The sequence below is a fragment of the Moschus berezovskii genome, chromosome 12, assembly GCF_049115385.1.
Source record: "Moschus berezovskii isolate FMDL1 chromosome 12, NW_MosBer_1.0, whole genome shotgun sequence".
Taxonomy (NCBI): Eukaryota; Metazoa; Chordata; class Mammalia; order Artiodactyla; family Moschidae; genus Moschus; species Moschus berezovskii.
The window spans coordinates 28,978,023-29,002,497 of NC_142471.1; the positions used below are offsets into that span (position 1 = coordinate 28,978,023).

A 24,475-nucleotide genomic window follows, 5' to 3' on the forward strand; every position below is an offset into this window, starting at 1 on the left:
GTCAAAGCAAGCGAAGACAGAAGTGGTAGGAAAACCGCTGTAGTGAAAGCAGACGAAGGACCCAGAAGGGCTTTGCCAGCACCGGGCCCCCGCGGCTCTCCGCCCCGGCCACGCCCACCACTGCCCTGGCGCGCGCACGCCGCGGGCTCCCTCCAAGCGGGCGCGAGCACGCCGCCGCCCTCGTCGTTGAAAACGCAGCCGCTTCAGTTGGGGGCGGGGCCGTAAAGTGCCAAAGCAGCTGAGGTAAGTGGTCGAGGGCTCAGGAACCCTCGGGAGCTTGCTGGAAAGGGAGTTGCTCCCTGGGATCCTACCTGCAGGGACTAGTAAAGTGGAGAAAGGAGGAGAAGGAACTGGAGCCTGCCGCAGAGGGCGTGTAAGAGGAAATTTCTTCAGGCCGCACGAGACAATCGCGCATGCGGGACGAGCGGTGGCGCCTGCGCAGTGGGATGGCGCCAGTGGTGTCGCCCCCTGGAGACCTGGGAGGCGGGGTGAGGTGGAGGTCGCCGAGGGTGTGGGGTTATGGCTTGGAGTTAGCTTGGGAACAGCTGACAGTCTGACCCATCCCCTCTTCAGCCCCTTTCCACCAAGCTGTTTTTAGCTGCAGCATCTTTTTGATTGGTAATCCAGCTATTTGGAATGATTTCTGATGATGGAGTTTAATGATTGCTTGTCTTTTTGATAAGGAGACTTTAAAAAGGATTCTTTTCAAGAATATAAGCATGTATCTGCTAGGAAGGAAAGTGGTTTATGAATAGGAGGTCATCCCTATCATGCATGAAGTAAATGTGTTGATCATCCTGTCACTGTGAACACAACCATGCAGTATCTCTGCTCTCCTGTAAGCATCTCTACTGCCAATAGTTCCAGTTTACCTTATTGGGTCAAGTCCCAGCTTATTTCATCATTAGTATTTAAATATTCAACAAAATTTTACTGAGCACCTACCTTGGGCTTGGCAGCCTAATTGGAAAAACAGTTGTGTAAATAGATCTACAGAATGAGGGAGAAAAACCAGTAATGGACCAACCCTCCTGACATCAAACTTTTCTATCCCCTGCTAGCCCTGTGTTCTGTCATTTGTTCCTTATTCATTCAGGAAACACTTTAATCCAGGTTCTGTGCTAGGCCTTGAGAACAGAAAGACAAATCCTTCCCCTTTTCCTAAGAAAAGGGTTCTTCCTTCCTAAGATCATTAACCTTAAAATGAAAATATGGGGTGCATTTTCGCTCTTCCTGAGCATGCACTTTCCATTCTAAGAGACATTTGACATTGACACTGTGTCAAATGGAGAGAATTAGGACTTTTCCCATGAGTATGTTGAAACATAGTAAGTTTGAAAAACGAATCTGCAGAGGAAAAAAAAAAAAGATTCAGGACTAAATATTCATTGGTAGTTTTGGATAGCTGTTGTTTACTGTGCCTATAAGTGTTCCAAATGCTTTAGTTATATTAACCTTCCGGACACCTATGATGTAGGTACTATCATCTGCATTCTATAGATGAGGCAGCTGAGGAGCAGAGAGGTCGAGTGATTTGTCCAGAATCAGATGGCAAGTAACAAAGCCAGGACATGAACCTGGGCCAAGAAGCTTCAAAGCGAGCTCTTAATCACTGTGCTGTTTCACCTCTCACAGAGCACATGTTGTTTAGTCACTCTGTCATGTCTGACTCTGTGACCCCAGGACTATAGCCCACTAGGCTCCTGTGTCCCCATGGGATCCCAGGCAGGAATACAGGAGTGGGTTTCCATTTCCTTCTTCAGGGGATCTTCCCAACCCAGGGATTGAGCCCATGTCCCCTGCATTGACAAGTAGATTCTTTACCACTGAGCCACCTGGGAAGCCCATATAGCACCTGACAATGCAATAAAGCCATTGCTTAAAAAATGGCACAACAAATAAGCTGAAGTCTGTATGCCTACGTGCAAAATGGGGGGATTGGATTAGATGATCTTTAAGGAATCTTGTGGTTCCTGTGAAATGTTAACTCATATAGCAAACATTTATTTAAATCAATAGCTACTTGGTATAAGCCACGCATAATGTTTGGTTTTGGTGATCAGAATGCCTGTCTTTATAGAGCTGTTCCAAACTAGGGTTTATTGTGAGTTTCACTTTAACTTTGGTTACCACCTGCTGGTAGCATTCAAAATTTAACCTAAATCTTTAAAGCTAAAAATTACTTAGGTAATCTTTCCATCTCAGCAGAAAACTGCTTATATGTGTTAAAGTTGGTGCTAATTCTACACTCCACTTTTCAACCCTGGCTGTTTTATGTCTTGAATGATAGTTCTGAGTTTGAAAGAAGACTGTTCTTTTTATATAGAAAACATAAACCTTTTAGAATCTTCTGTAAATGTGTAGTGTAAGCTTCTATTTTGTTTTGAACTTTATTATAAAGAAGACATGTATTTGGTACAGATTTTCTCATTTACATTTGGACCTTTTGATTTTTTAATTTGATATAGTATTAAACACTCACAGCCCCTCTATTTCCTAATAGGCCGTGATTCTAAGATCATTCTTGAACTATTTTGTTCCAGTTTTGGGACGCCACCAAGTGATCAATTTGGGTATTACATTTGGGTGGAAAAATTTTTTTTAATTTAATGAAAGGGCCAATATGTATTTCCTAACCATTCCCCTTCCTTGGGAACAGAACACAGTGTTATTCTGGAATTTTATTTGGAAAATTTTATAAGTGACTTTCTTGGTGTGGCTTGGTCAGGATGTATCCAAGACAAACTGTCCCATGAGGCATGGTTGTTTTATCCTCATATAATTTATTTCCTCAGTCAAATTGCTACCTTGGCACTGCCATATCACCCTTTCATAACCCATAAATCACCCACAGTCAATCCCAAATGACATAAACAGTTTGCTAATGGTAGGAAGTAGTGTTTTAAGTAGAAAAACTAAGAATAAACATATTTTCACTTAAAAGCCTGAGTGACATTTTGGCCCAAGGAGCCATAAAAGATCGTGGGAGTACAGAGGGTAGAAAAATTTGGAACTAATTCTTGACTAAACTGTATGCTGGCTTTCATGGTAGCTGGAATGAAACGTTGTCAGCCTCACTTCCATAAACTTGCCAATTGCTGTTTTTCTTTCTCTGTAGTGAAGTGAGAATTCTACCAGAGAGGAAATGGCCGCCTCTTCATCATCCTCGTCAGCTGGTGGGGTCAGTGGGAGTTCTGTCACTGGACCTGGTTTCAGTGTCGCAGACCTTGCCCCACCACGGAAAGCCCTTTTCACCTACCCCAAAGGAGCTGGAGAGGTGTTGGAAGGTGATCGCATGCTGCTTTTTGCTGAGTAATTGGATTCAGACCTGCAATGAATGTTAATTGTAAAGAAGCTGTTAAGTGGATTAGTTACGAGTTTGTCCTGATTTCAGCTCCACATTTCATCTCTTGTCCTCATTTCAAAATATCTTTAAAATACAAATCTTTCTTCAGAATTAGAATTTTGGAGCTGAAAAAGACTTTGGAAATCATGGAGGTCATTTAGAGTTATTTAGACCCAGAAAAGATAAAGTGATTTGACCATGTGAAAAGACACAGTCAGCACTTGGACCAGGAATTCCATTAAACTCCTGCTCCAGTTTGCTTTATCCTGGCACCAGTCAGCTTCCCTATGGTTAGTAGGTTTCATATATATTTTTTCTAATACAATTCACCTACAGATAGATGAAGAGATTCTGAGAGAAAATAAAAACCAATCTACTATTCTTATATGGCCCACTGCATGACAGTGCAGTGTGCTTTCTCAAGCACTAGAGCTGGATTTGCATCAAATTATCCCCCATCTTATTCAGCACACATTTGCAAACTGGCTGGCCAAGATCAGGGCACAGGCTATAAGCATGAAACAACTTTAGTACCTAGAATTCATCAGGTACATGTCACTTTAGGAGATGGACCAATAAATTCTTAATAGAGAGCATTAAAACCTCCTGAAGAGCTTATTTAAAATGCACATTTCTGGCTCACCTAGAGATTCCAAAGTAGTCTAGGTTATAGCACAGAAATCTCCATTTTGACTAACATCCAGGATATTCTTATGAAAGTGGCCCTTAACTATTAAACTATTCTTCATACCTCGAAAAAAATCAGCAAAGAACCTATTAAAGATTCAAAATCTACTTGATTCTAGCACACCTGTGCTTAACTGTATATTGATCCTTTTTGCTTTAAATATTGCAAATTTCAGTAAATACACTTAAAAATTAATCTGGAAATATCTGAGAAAGGCACAGACTGTAGTTAAGAGTCAGTTTTTGGGGGGCGATCTTCATTTATATCAGGTATAATAAAAAGCAGAGGTTTGGATTAAGCCAACGCAGATAAAAGTATCACTTGTGACAGGAAAACATAGGCAGACTGGGACCAGACATAGGAAGACTTTTTAGAATTGGTTCAGATCATAACTGGTGAAGTAAACAATCAAGATATTATAGTTAGTGATACATATGAGGTATATGTATTGATACTTCTGTCTATGCCCTTTTGTTTTCTTCAATTATATTAACTGAATACTCAAGCTAACATCACTGAGCTGGAGGTAGTGAACATCTAGGGCCTTGTTTACCATATTTGGCACTAAAAATAAATTATGACTTAAGTTATATGCTGCAGAGACCTGGTATTAGGAAGTTTCTCCCAAAACAAAAGTTGGAGGCGCTTAAATTGCTTAATGAGTTTTATGGCAGCAGAAAAGGAATCCTTATTTAACAATGAACCCTAAGATTAAAGTCATTTAAAGTCTAGCTACAGGAGGAATTTAATACAGGCGGTACCACCTTGGTCTCAGAGCTGTCAGCATTCTTTATCAGTGTACACCAGATTTCTTGGAAACAATAAAGAAGAAAGGCTTCTGAGATTAGTCTAAATGTTGATGTTCTAACAAGTGATAGTTCTGTCCACTTTTATTCCATCCCAGTATGCTTCATGGGGAACTGTGTTGCCTTTCTGCTGTAGAATGAATTTAAATTAAGTTTAAATTTGCAGTGCCCAGTTTTGGTTTTTTTCCTTAGGTTTAAAGTTTCACCTATACTTTAAAGCTATTTCCATTTAAGGACAAACTATGAAAACTTAGAGGTGGCAGCCCTTGAACTATCCTGAGTCAAGTGAAAAATGTTAAATTGAAAAGGCTACCCTTAAATGTGAATTAAAAGGGATGGTAGATTTGGATGCCTCAACCTACTATGTTTATAGGTGATACTATTATGCAAGTAATCTAATGCACGTGTACCTGACCATTTTTCTTACGGTAGTTTAATGGAATACAGGCATACCTTGTTTTGTTGGGCTTTACTGATACCATGTATTTTACAGATGGAAGGTTTGGGCAACCTTGCCTTGAACAAGCATGTTGGTGCCATTTTTTCAACAGCATTTATTCATTGCCTGTCTGTGTGTCACATTTTGGTAATGCTGGCAGTATTTCAAACCCTCCACCAGCAAAAAGGTTACATTTCCCTGTAGGCTTGATGATAGGTAGCATTTTTTAGCAGTATTTTTTAATTAAAGTATGTACATTATTTTTTTTAGACATAATGCTATTGCACACTTAACAGACTACAGTATGGTATAAACATAACTTTTATATGCGATGGGAAACTAAAAAATTAGTGTGATTTGCTTTATTGAAGTGGTCTGGAACCAGGCCTACGACATCTCTAAGATATGCCTGTATGAAAATAGAGTAGGAAGAGTTGCCTCTTCAGAGTAAGAACAAAAGCAATTAGGTGCTGTTTATTATCTTAACAGGTTCAACTTGGTCTTGCATGCTCCCAGGTCTAGGATAATAAACCCAAATAACCTGTACTTAACCTTGTGTATTAACTTTTTTGTGTATCTGCTGCCTGATATCAGACACCTCACATAAGCAGTATACTGTACAGGACTTTTCAACATTCCCCTGCCTTTGGCTAGGATTATCTCACCCAGATTTTAGTAAGCAAATTAGAGACTGCCTTCCAGTCCTGAAATGGCTAAATTTTGGTGTCATCGTACGCCACTGGAGCATAAATTATCTGCCATTGCCTGTTTTCCCGCTGTGGGATAATAGTCTTTTAAATGAATTTGTTAGCATCCTATTTATTGGAGTTAACAGTGGTGTTAGATTTGGAAATTTACTGAAATTTTCACCATTTATAACCTTTACTTGTCCCTTAAGAGAAAAGCTGACGTATTGCTACTTGGTGTGTTACAAAGAGTTTGATTACAATTTCTAAATGGAAGACAGATTGCCCCAGGCTGACTCCTCTCTGGAGAGATTCCAGACTTTAGATTGTTACAGATATCACATTTAATAGGATGTAGCTAAGAAGCAGTGGACTTTGTGGTTAATACAGAGCTGCAAATCATCAAAAATGTGTTCCATAGACATACGGAGCAGCAAAGTGAGCTGCCGGTGCCTTTTTGAAAGATTAGCTTACGTCCTTTTGCTTTGAAGTTCATTATCAAGGGAAATATGCAAATGTTAAATGTTATAATGTTCAGTTCAGTTCAGTCGCTCAGTCGTGTCCGACTCTCCGCGACCCCATGAATCACAGCACGCCAGGCCTCCCTGTCCATCACCAACTCCCGGAGTACACTCAAACTCATGTCCACAGAGTCGGTGATGCCATCCAGCCATCTCATTCTCCGTCGTCCCCTTCTCCTCCATAATGTTATGTTAGCATTTATCCTAATAACACCTGTGATTAAATGTAAGCAGGAGGTAGCACTTTCAAGAGCTTGCAAACAAATCTTGGCCTGGTCCTTACAGCCAGAATCCCCACTGCCTTGTGTGAGATACTCAAATTCAGGATCAAACCACCTGAGAAGAGCTCTAATTCTGTATGCTTTGCTCTTCCTAAAATAAAACTTAAGTTATAATTTGCTTCTTTAATCAAGGGTATGAATGCTGGCATACTTACACAATTTATTAGGCATAATAAATTACATCATTGGTGTCAAATGTTCACACAGTCCCTCTTCCCATAGTGGGATTCATATTTTCAGGCCCTTATTTGAAAAACTCAGTAATATCATTGGCTTACCTGGATGTTTAAATTGGACAGCCAGTATAATATTCAGTTAATTGAAAATTAAATTTTTGCTCAGTTTAGATGATACAAATGAGTTACATTCTGCCAGAGGAATAGGGGTGGGAGGAGGGAATGGGATCATATCCCATATGACACAATATTTAGAAAAGAAGTTGAATTTAAAGACTAACACTCTCCTCAAAGTCTACATCACTATATGAAATTATATTTTGAAATAATATATAATATGTATATATAAATACATAATAATTTTCATATTGGGTATGGAATAATTATATTTTTGCAACAATGTTGAAGATAATATTAAAAACTCTCTTGGTCGTATATTTAAGCTATTTGAATATAGTATCTATGGCTTTTCTTATTTATCATGAGCTTCTGAAATAAGGTCTGCCTTGCATGAAACTCAGCCTGAAGCCAGGATATGTTACTCCTGTCTCCTCTTCACTTAGTACCCAGCTGACGGCAGCAACCCATGATTGATGGGTGAGTGCTTGGCACCCAGTGGTGTTGGCATGAGCTGCCACCTAAAAAAAGACAGCTGTGTCCTCTCCCTTCATTTGTTTTAGAGTTTCTGCAATAAGATCCCTTCCCTGAATGGTTCCTGCTACCCCTTGAAGTCACATTTTCCTACATGAGTTCTACGTCTTTAGGGGTATGTTTTGTTGTATCAGCCCTTGCCTGATAAGGAATAACATGAACTAGCTTATGTTTCACAATCATCTTCCAAGTACTGGGGTGACTGAATTAGCTACCTTCTTGTATCCAGTTCTTGGCATCAGTGCAATGCTAGGTTCTGAAATTGCACCACACTCTTATCACCATCCAAATTGCAGTGTTTTGGTTTAGTTGGAAAATCAAGGTTACAGTTTGCGTTTACAGAATGAAATTTCCCAGCAGTGTTTTGTGATGGTCATTGTGATGTAATTTGATATACAAAATATTGACAATAGCTATTTTTCTTCAACTTTTTAGAATGAAAACGATTGAGAGTTTTGGTGTACCTTTGTATTTTGAAAGTGCAGGGCCACGAGCCAAAATGTGTTAGTTGTCAATGTTTGCTTGACATACAAAATAGGAGAACATTAAGAAATTGTCAAGTTAGGATGGGAGAAATGTTGACCAGGACATCAGACTGGGGTTTCTTGTTTTTGTTATTTTAACACTATTTTTAAACTCTTGAACAAGTAGAGGGACTATTTTAACATTCTAGATATAGAAGAAGTAGCTTTTATAACACAGCAGTGTTAATTCTAAGTGAAACAGAAGCCCTCTTTGTAAACACTGAAAACTAGATCCTGAATGTAAAAGCAGGGAGAAGAATGGATGTGTTTGCTACGTTTATCAGAAGCCATTAGATTAAAACGGACTGGAGCAGGTTAAAACTTTTCCTCTTCTGTTTGTAGATGGCTCTGAGAGATTCCTCTGTGAATCTGTTTTCAGCTATCAAGTGGCATCTACGCTTAAACAGGTGAAACATGGTAAGCACATGAGTACTGTGTACTTAACTATGAAAATGAACTTACTAGGGAGTGGAAGGGTGGGAGGGGGGACTTAGAAAGGTCAGAGTGCTCTGTAACAAAAACTCAGCAAGGCTACTTAAGTGGACTTCCCAAATTGCCTGCAGACAAGAACATGCTACAGTTCTTAATCCACACATAATGTTACATTAAGACTTAAATTTGAAGTCAAAGGGTTAGTTTTCTAGGGGAGTTAATGATTCCTACTCCTCTTGTATTGCTTTTTCCACTCCTTCCTGAAACCTTTTCCTGTTGTCCTCCATTGTTACCACTGTCTGCATCTTCTGGTGTGTATGTAATACTTTTGGTCTAGCTGGATTCGAAGATCCTGTTAGCACCTTTTCTATTCTATCATGCCTCACCAGGTCTTCATATATGCATCAGGGAACTCTGTTCCACCACCAAACCAGACTATTTCTCCCCTGAGAACATAATGTTGGGGTGGGTGGGAGTAGGGGGAGCTGCAATTGCTTGTAACCCTAGGTTTTTGGGTTTTGGGGTTTGTTTGTTTTTTGTAGCATACAGGATCTTAGTTCCCCAACCAGGGATAGAACCAGTTCCCCCTGCAGTGGAAGCACAGAGTCTTAACTACTTGTAACCCTAGATTCTTAGGTCCCAGTCACAAATTTAGTGCACAAATGGCATGGATGATAAGTACTATTTTTTTTAAGATTGTCTTAATTATCCTACAATTAAAAATAAAATATAAAGAAAAGATTAAGTCTTCTGACAACATAGGGTAAGACCCCATTACTAGAATATTGAGGGGGAAAATCCTTCTAGAAATTATTTTTAAATCAGTCATCATCTTGGTGCTTGGTGTATTATTAATAAATACTATCTCCTTGATTCTTTACAGATCAGCAGGTTGCTCGGATGGAAAAACTAGCTGGTTTGGTAGAAGAGCTGGAGGCAGATGAGTGGCGATTTAAACCTATCGAGCAGCTGCTCGGGTTCACACCCTCTTCAGGTTAACCTGGCCTGGATGGTCATCTCGGGTACACAGCAAGTGCAGGTCTAGCAAGGAACTTTTCTTACAATGTATATAGCCATCCAGAGATTCACGGCTCCATCACTGAATTGTTAATTCACATTCATACTTGGTTTCTCTGTATCTATACACAAGCAACAAATTCTTAAGTGTGTGATCTTGCAGGGAATTTTGCTTGTTTAAAAAAGTATTGAGAATCGGATTTAGACAATCGACATCAGAGAACCAGGAAGTTTGGGTTTAAAAGAGATTTATAAAACTTCACAATCCAGGACACATGCCAGAATTGGCCAGACGAAAGACATCCCTCCTGTCATTCACACAGTTCCTAGAATCCTCACCAGTCAAGTCCAAGGTCAGGATCTGGAGTTATAAAATACATTTCTGACCTGAAACCCTTCTTTTTGCAGATGAATGTGATTTCGACTCAGGACTTGTCCAAATTAGGAATTTTTTAATGTTTGGGATTTTTTCTATTTTTAGACATCTAATTCTATAGATTCTAAACATTTTCTAACCTCTTCTAGGCACACCAAATACTGGCAAAAATAATTGCTTTTTGAAGTTGTAGTTCTTATAAAAATAAAGCAGTGAGCAAAATCCTTTTAAACACAGAAATCCTGAGTTCATTGTGTTGGTGGGCTCTGGCAATTCTGTAGCAAATAAATCCTTTGAAAGAACTCCAAATTGGTTTCTTTATCCTTTCAAAGCCTCAAGGATTTGGGATAGGAGGAAGAGGTCAAATTACTTTTTTATAAGAAGGGAATCTAAAAACCATTTCTCCTAAACAAATGGTAGATTTGCTTCATCTCAGGGATATTTGTCTTTTTAGAAGTATATGAATTTATCATCAATATCTATGTAGGTTTTTAACCATGATAAGGAAAAACCTGATAAACTAAGAGATAATCTTTGTTTTTCCTCATGGGACCCCCACGTCCGCACTACATAGTTAGGAGAATCATTTCAATTGTATGCAAATTTTGCCCCAGACAGAATTTGCCTTTCTCCTCATTAATAACTCATTCCTGACCTGCTTCGAGTTAGTTAATTATGAATAAATAAAATCCCAGTAGCAGTTGGCCTTAATCTCAGGAGTTCAGAATGTTTTAATACATACTCCATGACAGGGAGGTGGTGACCTCATTGAGTCGATAAGGAGTCTGAGCACAGGGAAGATGAAGACCTGCACATGGCCACATAGCCCAGACTCCAAAGAAAATCTTGGAGCTTAAAACAGATTGCAGTTTATTGACAATTCAGCCCACTAACCTTGTCTCTGAAGCACATCAGAGCACAGAAATTTCCAGCCCTCACACTCACTAATTTCCATATAATACTTCTTAACCTAAACCAGTTCCATTATTGAAAGCCATTGAATTTCCTAACATTGTCCTTTTGGGTATCAACCACCTTCATGATTACCAAAGGAAAAATTTTAAATACCTAGTCTTCAATAAACCTTTCAATCATATTTTCAGTGACAGTTCAGAAGCAGTCACTAACTTTCATTTGATTTATGTAACTATAGGATCCAGACACTGCATTACCTCGTCTTTACCCTCTGGTATTGAACTTAAAGAATTTTTGTCTCTTTAAGTTGTACATTTCTTTTCATGGCCTTAGAAATTGAAGAGATCTATAGAGTTCAATGGAAATACTTTCTGAAGCACCTTTTCCAGTGACCATTCAGCTTCTCCTTGAGTGCTGCCAGAAACAAGACCCTCACTGTTTGAAGATGGCCCCTCCCTCTCTGCACCTTTCTATTGGTCATTATGTCTCATCATAACTCCTATTACCATGCTTTGGGCTTGAAGATGGACCTGTTGTTGTTCATCTTTCATCACTTCTGCACTCATTATGTGCCAGTCACTCAAAGGAATTATAGTCCTTTCAGTAACACTGCAAGATGTGTAAAAAAACCCTAATACAGATGAACTTGAAGCTCAGAGAAGGCATTACTACATGCCCAGGCTGCCTCGCAAAGTAAGTGGCCAAGTCTGGATTTGAACTGAGTGTGCCAGACTCCAAAGCTGAGATTATTTTATATGATATATATATATAATTGAAAGGTTTATATATATATACATACACACACATATATGTATCATGCTTCATCCCACTGACCCCAACCCAGTGCCTCATACAAAGAAAAACCCTAAAACCTTTTTTTTTTAAATGATAAAATGAATTAACTACCTGGAGGAAATAAACCTTATTACTACCCTCCCTGCTTGCTCTCACTGCTTGGTGATAAAGTACAATAAAGGAACAGCCTCTTCCTTTAAGAACTGATAGGAAGTAGCTATGTCAGTATCTACATAACCTTTTAAGATTCGGCATGATGAAGTTAGATGCTTAAGGGTATCTAGATGTTAGATACCTTGTGTGTGTATACCTGACTTCCTCCTTGTGTGTGCAAGGAGGAAGACAGGGAAGATGGCAGCTAACAGCCAGGATTTCACAGACAGCCACCATCGTAAGAAAGCTAATGGTAACGAGTGTTCCAGTGCATAAAACACTTTGCAGTTTCATAAATGTCTCATCTTGAGTCCCATATCAACCCTGTGAGATAAATGAGGCAGGTAGTTGACAGTTGAGGAAACCAGTACAGATAAGGTAAGGTACAAATATTATTAATCAAAGTATAGTTAATAATATAGGCCTTTCAAACCTTTATGCCTTCTAGTTCGTTATACACTAGAAAATGTGAAGGCAGAATTTGCTAATAAAGAATTGTTCACATCAGTTTGATACATAATTCCATATAAGTGCTTGTCTCATGGTAATAAGACACAAACAGTAAACTTCACATAAAGCTGGTTTTACTTTTATGAAGTTAAAAGTCTTACTTTTTGACTTTAATTATCTAAGATCAGCATTGAAGTCCTCAGTTTTCACTAATACGCTTAAGTGCTTTATTTATTAATGCCATCCTATGCCTGATACTCACCTGGAATGACAGTGGTCTGGAACTCTAAATCAAGTTCCTGACCCTACGATCTCTCTGCTCAGTCCATTTACTTGAAGCCCTCGGCTTCCCTTCTCCCACATGGTTGGGAGGCCTTGAATCCCTTGTTCCCAATCAGAACACCAGATACTGAAGTGGTAGAAACTTTGGACCTTAAGGCCAAGCCAAAGGTAGAAGAAAGGATAGGACCAGAAGATGCCTATCATCCACAAGGAAGAGGAGGAACCTGCCCAAGGACATGGTTCCCTTTCAGGCAAACCCAAGAGATACTACACTTGGAGAAGGCAGTTATGCGTCTCCCTCTCCTTTTGTCAGAGCACCTAACCTTGCCTAAAATATCTTGCGTGGCCTCCTTGTAATTGCCCAAAGTTCCAAGCAAGACAAATCCTCTCCACAAAAGAGGTACAGGGTTTAACTAACAAGATACTTGGGGAAGTTTGGGGTTGCAGGCAGAATACAAATGACGCTGGATCTCTGGGTTCCCAGAGCTGAGCTGGGATGGAGATGGCACCAAGAGTGAAGACTGGGAGGAGGAGGCTGGAACGGGCCCCGTGCTACTAGCCTGCCTTCTTACTTTGCATCTGGTCAAAGAGGGAGTCTCAGAACGTAGAGCTGAATGGGAGAGACCGTAGAGGCCATGCAGTTCATCCCCCTGGTTAACAGGATGTCGGGCCCTTACCTTATCTGTCTCATTCACTGCTGTGTACCTGGAACACTAGCTGGCACGTGGTAGGTGTGCTGCCGGTATTTATTGAGTGAATGGAAGTATGAATTTGTTGTATGTTTATGTTTACCCTCATGTAGAAGCTGGGCTAGCTATGGTGCAGCATCCATACTGGAGAAACGCCTAAGGTAATTAATTGACAAGACAATAAGCCAGAGCCCAGCCCAGAGCTCTCTATAATGCTGTACTGACAAGTGGAAGCTGTGTCCAAAACAACCATGGGAGGAGCCTGGGCACATGATGCTGGTGGCTCCCTGCCTTCCTCATAGGCTCCTGCACACAGGCCTGATGGTGGTTCCATACTTCAGCACCCACAAGCTGCTCTCCACCTCTCCAGATACTCTGACTTCTCCAGCCTGTCCAGTCTTCCTGCTCCTGCTGTCCAACTCTGTGCGACCCCATAGACGGCAGCCCACCAGGCTCCTCTGTCCCTGGGGATTCTCCAGGCAAGAACACTGGAGTGGGTTGCCATTTCCTTCTCCAATGCATGCATGCATGCTAAGTCGCTTCAGTCGTGTTCAACTCTGTGTGACCCTATGGACAGCAGCCCACCAGGCTCCTCTGTCCACAGGATTCCCTAGGCAAGAATACTGGAGTGGGTTGCCATTTCCTTCACCAGTCTCCCTAGAGAAGCTGTTTCTCCAGAATCCACTTCATTTTTGTAATATAAGGTCTTTAGGGAAGGTAATGAAACAACATACAGTTTATTACCAGGAACAACAGCTGCTGCTGCCGCTGCTGCTAAGTCGCTTCATGCATGTTCAACTCTGTGCGACCCCATGGACAGCAGCCCACCAGGCTCCTCTGTCCACGGGATTCTCCAGGCAAAAATATTGGAGTGGGTTGCCATTTCCTTCTCCAAAGGAACAACAGAGTGGATGTTTATTTCCAAATGTCTTATTCATTCTACAGACATGTACTGAGCACTTACTGTGTGTCTAGCATCTGCTAGATGCTGAGGATATGCTGTCAAGACACACTCATAAGCTTTGAGTTTATATAAATATATTAAAAGAGGTAAAAGAGTAATTTTCAGTCTACAAACTGATAACAGAAATCATGTAAAAACAGAGACAGCTAACCCAGCTGAGCACGGGTCAGAGAAGCCTTCCTAGAGGGCTGGTGTTTGGGCTGAGACCTGGAAAACAAGCAGGTGGGTGGGAAGGAAGGGCTTTCTGGACGGAAGGCACAAAATGTGCAAAGGCCCGAGAGTGAGGAAGGGCACCGCGCTTCCGTGGGGCTGCGGGTGCTTGCTTACGGATGACTCAGAAAGACGAGAGATGAGACAAAACTGGACCTGATGGGTTTTGCTAAGGAATTTGAACTTCAACTAGAGGACAGTGAGGAACCATTAAAGGGTTTGAAGGAGGGGAATGACAAGATCTGGTTTCACTGTAGAAATCTTAGCTGCAAGGAAGGAGAAGGCAATGACACCCCACTCCAGTACTCCTGCCTGGAAAATCCCATGGGCGGAGGAACCTGGTGGGCTGCAGTCCATGGGGTCGCTAAGAGTCTGACGCGACTGAGCGACTTCACTTTCACTTTTCACTTTCACACATTGGAGAAGGAAATGGCAACTCACTCCAGTATTCTTGCCTGGAGAATCCCAGGGATGGGGGAGCCTGGTGGGCTGCCGTCTATGGGGTCGCACAGAGTTGGACATGACTAAAGTGATGCAGCAGCAGCAGCAGCAGGAGGTGCAAGGAACAGTGGCAAATTAGTGGTGATAAGACCCAGATCCTTTTGGGAGCTGTCATGGAAATCCAGGGGAGACCTAACTGCAACCTTAAAAATGTGGAGACAAGAGGATAGATTTTAACTGAGAGTTACTCAAGGAATACCCTACCCGTGGGACCTGGTGACTCGTCAGACTTGGAGAATTCAGGTAGGACACCTGGGTTTCATGTCTCAATAGCTGATAGACGGGATTCTATTCACTGAGACAGGGATACAGGGAGAGATGTGGATTCAAGGAGATATCTGGCAGGTGACTCTCTGACTATAGCTCAGGAGAGTGATCTGGGCTAGAGTTAGATTTGGGACTCTCCAGACTAGAGATGTGCAGCCAAATGTAGGCACGAATGGCACTGCCCAGGGAGAGAACCCAGAGTGAGAAGAGAATTGGAACCTTCTCAGAGGAGGAAGAGGAGCCCAGGAAAGCAACTGGCAGGAAGTCACCAGAAATAGCTGGAAAATGAGGAATATGGCAACAGGGAAAGCAGGAGAAAGAACATTTTAAGAAGGGGGCTGCTGCAAACACCAGTATCTGGTGTAGCCAAGCAGTTAAGTGACAGGGGTGGAGAAGGCCTTTGGACTTTACCAAGGAGCTTTTTGGTGACCTTGTCTCAAAAGCAGCCACCTAAGTGGTACAGTGGAGGTGGAGCTGCTCTGCTGTGGCTGGGAAAGTGAGTAGAAGGTGAAAATGTGGGCCCAAATCTAGGCAACACTTTTAAGAAGTTCAGTGGTTAGGGGAAGCAAAAATGAGGGGCAGGGAGGGTGACAGTTAAAGGAAGAAGCACAGTCAAGACATTTGTTTTTGGGAGAGGCCAGAAAGAGGGCATAATTGAGGGTGTGAGGTCCCTGACAAGTGGGAGGGATGGGATCCAGAGCCCAGGTGGAGCGATTATTAGAGGGGAAGGAGGGCGAAAGGATAGTGCTGATGTGGGTAAATGCAGGTGAGGTAGCAGGAAGTTGAGGGAGTTCCCATCAGAAGGCTCCTATTTTCTCTGTGATGCAGGAGGCAAGTTGGTCTGTGGCCTGTGGCAGGAGGAGGCGGGAACAGTGGGATTGGGAATGGTCCCTGTGAAGAATGGGAAGGAGTTGACCAGGGTCAGATTGCCAAGCACATTCAGGGGCCATTTGCAGTTCAAGTCCCTAAATTTGCCACGGCACCAGTCATTGGAGAAGTAAACCAGGAGCTCCTAGCAGCCTGGCAGTAGGAATAGGAAAAAATGCATAGTTGGTGGTTACAGTTTTACACGGTAAGCACAAGAGGGTAAGCAAATGGTTGGTCTGGGGCTAGCAAGGGAAGGAAGTGAAAACAAGAAGAGGTTACCAGAGAGAGATTAGAAGGGTCAGACATTTCTTGAGGGCCTACCATGTCTCTGGTAATATGTAAGGCAGCAGAGATATAAAGAAGGGGCAATAGTTCCCAAACCTAGATGTGCCTCAGAATTAAGCTTAATAAAAATACAGACTCGCTGGCATGATTCCTAGGATCCAACAGGTCTATGATTGGGGGTCTCATGTAACTCTCCTGCAGCCAGTTTAGAAAACACGTGGACCAGTTAAAAAAAAAAGCAAGACAAGTGAACAGAAATATGGAAGCTGTACAGCACCATGACTTTATGACTCTGGTCTATATGGGGTGCTGTGGAAGCCAAGCGGGCTTGGTGGGAAGGAAGGGGAGATGACAAGGAAAGTTTCCTAGGGAAGGTGAGCCTGGGCCTGAGCGGACTAGTCAGTCGGGGTTAGAGAGGAAGATGCCAGAGACGCATTCCAAGTACAGGGACTAGCACGTGCATAGGCAGGGCTGCATTTGTGGAACTCCAAAAGTCATTTGGTGTGGCTGGAGCTGAGCCTGTAAACTGGGGAGGGGTGTGCCCTCTCAGGAGAAGGAAGCAAAAACCAGACTGTTTTGAGACATTCTCTACTTTCCATCAAGACAGCATTTCTCTGACAGGGCCAGGGTACACCTAAGAAAGAAGCCAAGAATCCTGCCCTTCACAATAAATAACTCGGGAAGCAGGCTCCTCAGGGCCCGGAAGGTTAAGCCCCTTAAGCTGGCATAAGGCATCGAGGTGATCTTTACCGGCCACTAGGCAGTACTGTTCACAGTACTGTTGCTCTGGCTGAGAAACGAAGCATTTACAGATTTGTACTTATTTACTTACTTTTAGGGGAAGGCAGATGTTCCAAGCTCAGAATTACTGAAGGAACCTCCCTTCTGGGCTCTGAGCCAAACCAGGATAAGAGGCAGTCTGAAGGGATCAAATTTAAAGTATATGGACATTGTGGAGAGATGCTGTTCCCCCTCGACTGGTTTCTCCTCCTTCCTTGCCTGGCCCTAAAGGCCTGAAGTAAACTCCCACACCCTTTCTCCCTGTCCTTATTCTCAGAAATCTCCAGGCATATAAACCACACAAGCATGGGCATTTCATCTGTTTAGCAAACCTAAAGTTCATGATGGGGGGTTGTTGAAATCAGATTCTACCCACTTAACTTTCTGCAGTGTCTTCAAAATACAGTAAATCTGGAATATTCTATGAAGTCAGGGCAACTTAGCTCTCCAACACACTAGCTTAGAGGACAACCTAGGACCTTCTATCCTGGACCAGTGTCGTTGCCCAGAGAAGACTCAAGGCTCATTCTGTAAACCTGCTTCAGTGCTCAAGGCTAGAGTGCTTTTTGAAAGCACTCCTGATCATGAAAAGGAAAATCACAGTCTCCCAGCCTGCCTGAGATGGCAGCTGGAGGACCCAGGTGCTATTGCCTCCAAAGACCTGTGAACTCAGGAGCCAGGAAGAAAGCAAGACCTCATCCCCATGCCATCTCTCAGTACAGAGGAGAATTCATTCTGAGAGCAGAGCTAGAGAAGCAGCAGAAGCAGGGAGGGATGCCCAAGGAGGAAGGCAGTGTTGCTCTGTCTGGGAGCACAAGCCCTGGCTGCACCCGTAGTTAAGACTTACTCACTCTGCTGCCAACCAGCGGGCATCCTCATTGGGCAAATATGAAAGCAGAGGCTCAACCTCAGAGTTCTACACCTCTTCATGACCCTGGGGAATCATTGAATCTAAGAACAGAGGAACCATCATCCAGCCTGAGCTTGTGCAGTCTCTTTTGAGTCCTGCTGGCTTTGTGGCCAAAATGAACTTTCCATGAAAAAGAGTTCGGCTCCTAGGAGGTGTCACTCTAATACTCTTCAACTGAAAAGCTGCCGAGGGGAGGAGGATTCCTGGTGGTCCAGTGGCTAAGACTCTGCACTCCCAATGCAGGGGGCCTGGTTCAATCTCTGGTCAAAGAGATTCCACATGCCGTAACTGATAAGAGCCTGCATGTCACAAACTAAAACCCAATGCAGCCAAATAATGTTTAAAAAAAAAAAAAGCTGCCCAAGGGGGATAGGAAAGGCTTCAGGAATGAAGGCATGAGTGACCATGAGGGCCCAGGCTCAGCACCCACACCTCTCATTTGGCACACAGGCTCTCAGGGTAGGTACAGGTCATATCCAGGCACTGAAGACTTGAAGAACGTTCATCATGGTTAATATGTAGTGAGGAATTACTATATGTGGGGCACTGTGCTAAGCGCTTCAGACACATAATGCCATTTACTTACTGGGAGAGGGTAGCAGAAAGGCTCTGTGGGGCAGAGGAAGCCATCAAGAGATGGCAGGAAAGAATCCCATAGTCTAAGAGCTGAAGGGCTTTGGCAACTGTATTCCTTTGGGCTAGGGCTGCCATAACAAAGTACACACTGAGTGGCTTAAACAATAGAAACTTAATTACCTCATAGTTTTGAAGTCTGAAAGCCCAAGATCAAGATGCCACCATGGTTGGTTCACCATGCTTGGTTCCTGCTGGAGGCTATGAGGGAAAGGATCTTTAGGCCTCTCCCCTTGGCTTTATACATGATCACCTCCGTTCAATGTCTCTTTACATCATCATCGCTCTATGTGCATCTCTGTGTCCAAATCTCCCTTTTCTTTAAGGATGCCAGTCATCTTAGATTAGGGCTCACTCTACTGACCTCATTTTAACTTGATTACCTTTTTTAAGGTTCTATCTCCAAGTGGCTCAGTGATAAAGAACACTTCTGCCAAGGCAGGAGATGTGGGTTCGATTCTTGGGTCGGGAAGATCCTCTGGAGAAGGAAATGGCAACCCACTCCAGTATTCTTGCCAGGAGATTCCCATGGACAGAGGAGCCTGGTAGGCTACAGTCCATGGGCATGCGAAGAGTTGGACATGACTTAGTGACTAAACAACAACATTTCCAAATAAGGTCACACGCTAAGTTACTGGGGTTAGGACTTCAATATATAAATTTTGAGGAGGGACACAATTACACCTGTAACAGCGACGATGTCTAACCAAACCCTCTCCTTTTATAAATGAGGATATTGAAGTCTCAAGTGAGAAAGTGACTTGCACAGCAAATTGCCAAAATTAAGACTAGACCCCAGGTCTCTAGGAGCTGCAAGCTTTGTGCTACTTCCCCGGAGTAGCAGTACTGCGGGCTTTGGGAAGCTCCTCCTCTAAGAAGGGGATCCCTGAGCATGGACAAGTCTGGGAAGCACCCAATCGAATCTCTTTATCAGCCTGTGGTGAGGACACACTAAAACTCTCTTACAAATCAAGATTTGGGAAAAGACTCAGAAATGCTAGAGTGGAAAAAGCCCTATTAATGGAGCATAATATAAGCACTAGGGTTTATTTTCAATGACCAGGCCCCTCATTAAGGAGGCAGACATGTGGGTGTCATAAAGGAAGAGCTTTGCTGCTTATCTGCTGCCCCCAACAGCTCAGGTTGCTGAGAACAGCTGGGTGGTGCTGGCTGCTCAGACTCCCCCACTGTTTACTCTCTGGGCTTACCTCTGCCTTCAGGCTGGCATCTGGCCTCTCTGCAATCAGTTGTGACAACTCACTAAAAAGACTCTTTTGCAAGTCTCATGCAACATGCAGAAGTAACATGAGTTTAAAAGCCTTGCTCTTGCAGTTTCAAAAACAAGGAGGCAAAAATTGAGATTGAATATAGTACGGAAGTGTGGGTGACACCAAACCGCAGATGAGTTGATAGGCTGTGGGGAAGGAAGTGAAAAGTTCACCTTGTCCTTCCCTGTAACAGAGGGCTGTTGGTTTTGTAGAGGTTTGCTTTTTTAAAATCTTTTCATTCAATAAAAATAGCTCGGTAAAACAACATATTATAGCATTCGTGGAAATAAAAACTAGGAACCACATCATACAATGTTCTGCTCCAAACCTGGCCCTGGTTTCCCAGGCAGCTCCCAGTTCCTTCTGATTTATGCAGCAGCCGTGGAGGCCCTCGCCCCATCCCAGGTGGAGTCTGGCCTTCAGGGAGGAAGGGAGGAGGTGGTTCAGAGGTATCAGCTGTTTCCCTTGCTTCTGAGCCAAGACCCTCGCCTCAGCTAGAAACCCAACTTTGTCCCCTCTGTCTGCCTTCCGCACGGTGAAAAGTTTCCATCACAAAGGGCTGATTCAGGAAACCAAGGTTAGAAGCAAACGGTCCTATTTGAAAATGGTGAAGGCCTGCCAGGTTTTGGGCTTCCTGCATTGATTGCTCTCCCGGGGCCTGGGACCAGCCCAACAGGGTGGGGCCCTGCAGCTCTGCAGGTTACAGGATGTGAAAGTGGGGACTGAGGTTAGGAAAAAGAATAAAAGGCTAGGAGACCAGAACACACCCAGCAGAAGGCCATGTGCAGCTCTCCTCTTCAGGGTTTCCTGTGGGTACACTGAGAACATTGTGTTCTGGCTGTGAACTTACCCAGCTGAGCCGGCTGCAGATTCGGCCCCTGGGTCCTAGTGCTGCCTCTCACAGCCTCAGTCTTCGCTCACCCGCACCACACGAAGCCCGCTGTGGGACCCCAGGAGGCCACGTCCACTGTGCTCTCCCCACTGCGTGGGGCCCCACAACCAGACTGTGGGCACTGATGTTCCCAATCATCATGAAGCATCCTCAACTTGCTTGGCACTGTCACGTAGTAACATCTCATGTTCCTCACGACAAAACATCCTTCAGATGACAAAACTGAGGCTCTGGGAAACTGGGAGGAACAAACAAAATCAGAAATTCAAGGTTTTTGGACCCAGATGTCCTGACACTTTGTTGTTCAGTTGCCCAAGCGTGTCAGACTGTTTGCGATCACATGGACTGCAGCATGCCAGGCCTCCCTGTCCCTCACCATCTCCCAAAGTTTGCCCAAGTTCATGTCCATTGCATCAGTGATGCCATCCAGCCATCTTATCCTCTTACACGCTTTTCTCCTGCCCTCAATACTTCCCAGCATCAGGGAATTTTCCAATGAGTTGGCTGTTCACATCAGATGACCAAAATACTGGAGCATCAGCTTCGGCATCAGTCCTTCCAATGAGCATGCAGGGTTGATTTCCTTTAAGATTGACAGGTTTGATCCCCCTGCTGTTCAAGGGTCTCTCAGGAGTCTCCCCCAGCACCACAGTTCAAAGGCATCAATTCTTTGACTCTCTGCCTTCTTTACTGTCCAACTCTCACAAACATATGTGACCAGTGGGAAGACCATAGCCTTGACTATATGGACTTTTGCTGGCAGAGTAATGTCTTTTACTTGCTGTGCAAACCTGACACTTTAGGGATAACTATTTTAAGACCAGCACTTCAAATCCTTCAAATGAATGTAAGCCTTTACCCTCAAAGTTTCTCTCCAGATGAATTTGAGGAAAAGGTGATTTCTTAACAAATTCTCCAAAACAACTAAAAGCTCAGGCACGTGGTGTAGAACTGTCCAGAGGAGCTTCGAGAGCCCAGTGCTGTCTGCCCTGTGCCTCAGCTCCCTGGACCTGCCACCAGGAGCCTGTGTGAAGCCCCACAGCAGGCCTGGCTTGTTCTGGGCCTGGGTAGGGCTTAAAACTCAGAGGAGTATGCTGGGCCCCAGCCCAAGGAGCCAAGAATCAATGGGCCAGTAGGGCAGGAAAGGGGCCTTAGGAGGGGGTGGAAACGCTCTGGTTAGAAGAGATTTTTAAAATTTTCAAAGTGGGTTCTGGATTGTCAATTCCTCTACTAGACAGTGAGCCTCTTTTTCCAAATCATCCTTGTATCCTGTGGGTATGCTGGTCCTTGGTAAACAGCTGCTGAATGACCTGAATGGAAACCTCTCACCGGAAGGAAAGCCATGCCTGTAGCGATGGAGCACAGTCATTCCCAACTGCACATTGAGCACCTACTGTGTACTAAGTAAGCCCTGATTGGTAAAGGGCACACAGTTCAAACATACAAACAAAGGGAAAGCAGCCATGGTGTTGGCCCCTCCTAGAGATCACAGTCTTCTGGAAAGAAAGGCATTCAATAAGCAAGAACAATTCCAAGGGTCCAGGGTTATCGTAGAACAAGTCCAGAGTGCTGTGACTGCGTGCAGAGCAGGGAGACCTAAGGACACTGAGGGCCCAGAAAAGTCCTTAAGGAAGAGCTCTTCAACTGAGACCCAAAGGGGAGTTAGGAATTAGCCAGAGGAAGGAGGCTGGGAAAGGGAGCTTCAAGCAGAGGTAATAGTACTTGTGAAGACCTGAATTTAGAGAGCAGGTGACTCATTGAAAGAACTGAGAAATGTCTTCTGTCTTCAGAACCCCACCAGTGGGAAATCTAGTTCTCACGTCAGGGTAGAGTCCATCGGTTGTTACTGTCCATGAGAAAGGAATCCTGCTACTTCCCTGTGGCCTTCCCCTAGGCTCCAGGCTCCAAATCAGAGGAATCCTAAAAGCTGACTGGGATATATCTTGAGGCAGAAAGGTCATGAGCATGGCCTGAAAGGGCAGGTACTAGTCCAGGCATGGGGACCCTGAGCTGAGATGCTGGGCAAGTCACTCCACAATTTTCAGGATTTATGTATTCTCAATAGTTAGCCTTACACTCAAATCTTCCTGAATTAATGAATGACTGAAGTTTCCATCTGGAAAAAGAGTTCTTCCAATGCTAAGATTCTGGGTTTGAGACCCATGCTCAGTCCTTCCCAGGATTCTTTTGGCAACAGAAGTGCCAAGAAAGGAATGAGTACACTGAGCAGCACACCCACAGCCAGTGTCGGTTGAATGAATGTGTGATTGCTCTCCCTGAAGTCACTCTAGAAGCTTTGATAGTTCCTTGCTTCTCTTAGCAGCTGCTCTGATCTCTATCACTCCTAACCCTGTGCAGCCATTATTGCCCACATACTTCACAGGCAGACATCAGATTTAGTGGTGAAAATAAATCCTAGATCTTGTCTTTAGGATCCATCCTAGAGCAAGAAGATAAAAGATGACTGCAGGAAGCTGAGAGGCAGTGTAAGGAAAGGAGAGAGAGGACTAAGATGGTCTGAGTCTGAAAATCAGTGCACATTCTCACGTAACACTCCCTGTCTTAGAAACCCCCAAACCTGCCCAGTGCTCTGCCCCCTCCAGTGAATAGCTAGAACTCACCAGGGCGGGCTTGGAAGAGCTCTGGAAATGAACAAGTGCTCCGAGAGCCACCAATACCCTGACTGCCCTGAATCAGGCACTATTGTAAGGGCAAGACTTCCCAGCTGGGCACACCCTGAAATGCATTTTCCCTCTCCTGTGGGTTTCCAGGCTAGCCCACAGAAGCCTGATTCATCCACAACCACACTGAAACATAGAATTAATTCCAGCTATACCCTGGGTGAGCTAGGCCATTATGGCAACCAAACCACCACTTACAGCATTATTTTGATGGGAAAATGTGTTCTGAGCTCCAAGCAACCAAATTATAAGTGGGACACAGGCACACCCAGGTTCGAACCCCAGTTTTAACACATACTAACCATGCGGTCAGGGGCAAGGCACTATCTTCCCCAGCCTCAGTTTCTTGATTTGTAAAAGAGCACGTCCTTTAGGAGGCTGCAGTGCTGACTGAATAGGCCCCTGTGAAAGTGCCCCGTGGCAGACGTCTCCCCCTTTCCTTTCACAGGCACTCTTGTAGGGAGACATGGAGACAGGACTCCAGACACAGTCCCTCTGAGGAGGGTGTACCCAGCGTGCACAGTGGCAGCCCTAGCACTGGACTCAGGCTCAGAGCAAGTGTTCACAGGATAAATGAGCTGCTGTCTTAGAAATCACAGAACATTCCTCATCTTTGACCTTCTCCAGGCTTTGATGGGCTTATCTGAGCCAAGAAACTTCTCCTGCCCCAACTCAGCTCCCTCTTTCCCAATCTCTCCATGAACAGCAGCGTTCTGGTTTCCTTTGCTCCTGATTCTAGTCTGATTTCCTTTGCTTTGCCTCCAGAAGGGGCCAGAAGCCCTGACCTTTCACCAGAGACTGGACGTGTGCCCACAAGAGCAGGTGGGGGTGGGGGCAGAGACCCAGGCCACACCCGCAACCCGGCCAGTGGAAGGCCGGCTGACTCCTCCTGCTGCCTTTGGTTTTGGCCCCTCCTTGCTCTGTTTGTTTCCAGGCTGCCGCAAGAACGGTCTGTACTCAAAGGATGGTGAAACAGCCAAGGAATCCGTA

General features: G+C 43.9%; 2 protein-coding genes and 1 long non-coding RNA gene across 5 annotated transcripts in view; 1 reads left to right on the top strand and 2 right to left on the bottom strand.

The window, feature by feature from the left end:
- The window catches only part of ASCC1 (activating signal cointegrator 1 complex subunit 1), a 105,943-nt gene extending 105,508 nt beyond the window's left edge, over nucleotides 1-435 (bottom strand). For 2 of the 3 annotated variants that reach the window (XM_055425503.2, XM_088841956.1), the window contains exon 1: nucleotides 312-435. The gene's annotated coding sequence lies outside the window, so the exon portion shown is untranslated. Of the gene's footprint in view, nucleotides 107-311 lie in introns of those variants that run through there. The other variant, XM_055425502.2, reaches the window with a different exon arrangement.
- Nucleotides 95-11,800, top strand: ANAPC16 (anaphase promoting complex subunit 16). The gene is made up of 4 exons (XM_055425507.2): nucleotides 95-243; nucleotides 3,119-3,287; nucleotides 8,461-8,535; nucleotides 9,434-11,800. Exons 2-4 carry the CDS (start codon nucleotides 3,146-3,148, stop codon nucleotides 9,547-9,549), a joined length of 333 nt encoding a protein of 110 aa, XP_055281482.1. The 5' UTR covers nucleotides 95-243; nucleotides 3,119-3,145; the 3' UTR covers nucleotides 9,550-11,800.
- Nucleotides 3,199-24,475, bottom strand: part of LOC148775955 (uncharacterized) — a 26,519-nt gene continuing 5,242 nt past the window's right edge. The window contains exons 2-3 of the long non-coding RNA XR_016038736.1: nucleotides 20,763-21,042; nucleotides 3,199-3,328 (exon numbers count right to left, since the gene is read on the bottom strand). This is a non-coding gene — a long non-coding RNA (uncharacterized LOC148775955). The remainder of the gene's footprint in view (nucleotides 3,329-20,762; nucleotides 21,043-24,475) is intronic.

Coding starts and splice junctions, on each gene's coding strand:
- ANAPC16 (XM_055425507.2), top strand. CDS start 3,146: ATGGCCGCCTCTTCATCATCCTCGTCAGCTGGTGGGGTCAGTGGGAGT. Junction 3,288..8,460: donor AGCTGGAGAGGTGTTGGAAG/GTGATCGCATGC, acceptor TTCTGTTTGTAG/ATGGCTCTGAGAGATTCCTC. Junction 8,536..9,433: donor GCTTAAACAGGTGAAACATG/GTAAGCACATGA, acceptor GATTCTTTACAG/ATCAGCAGGTTGCTCGGATG.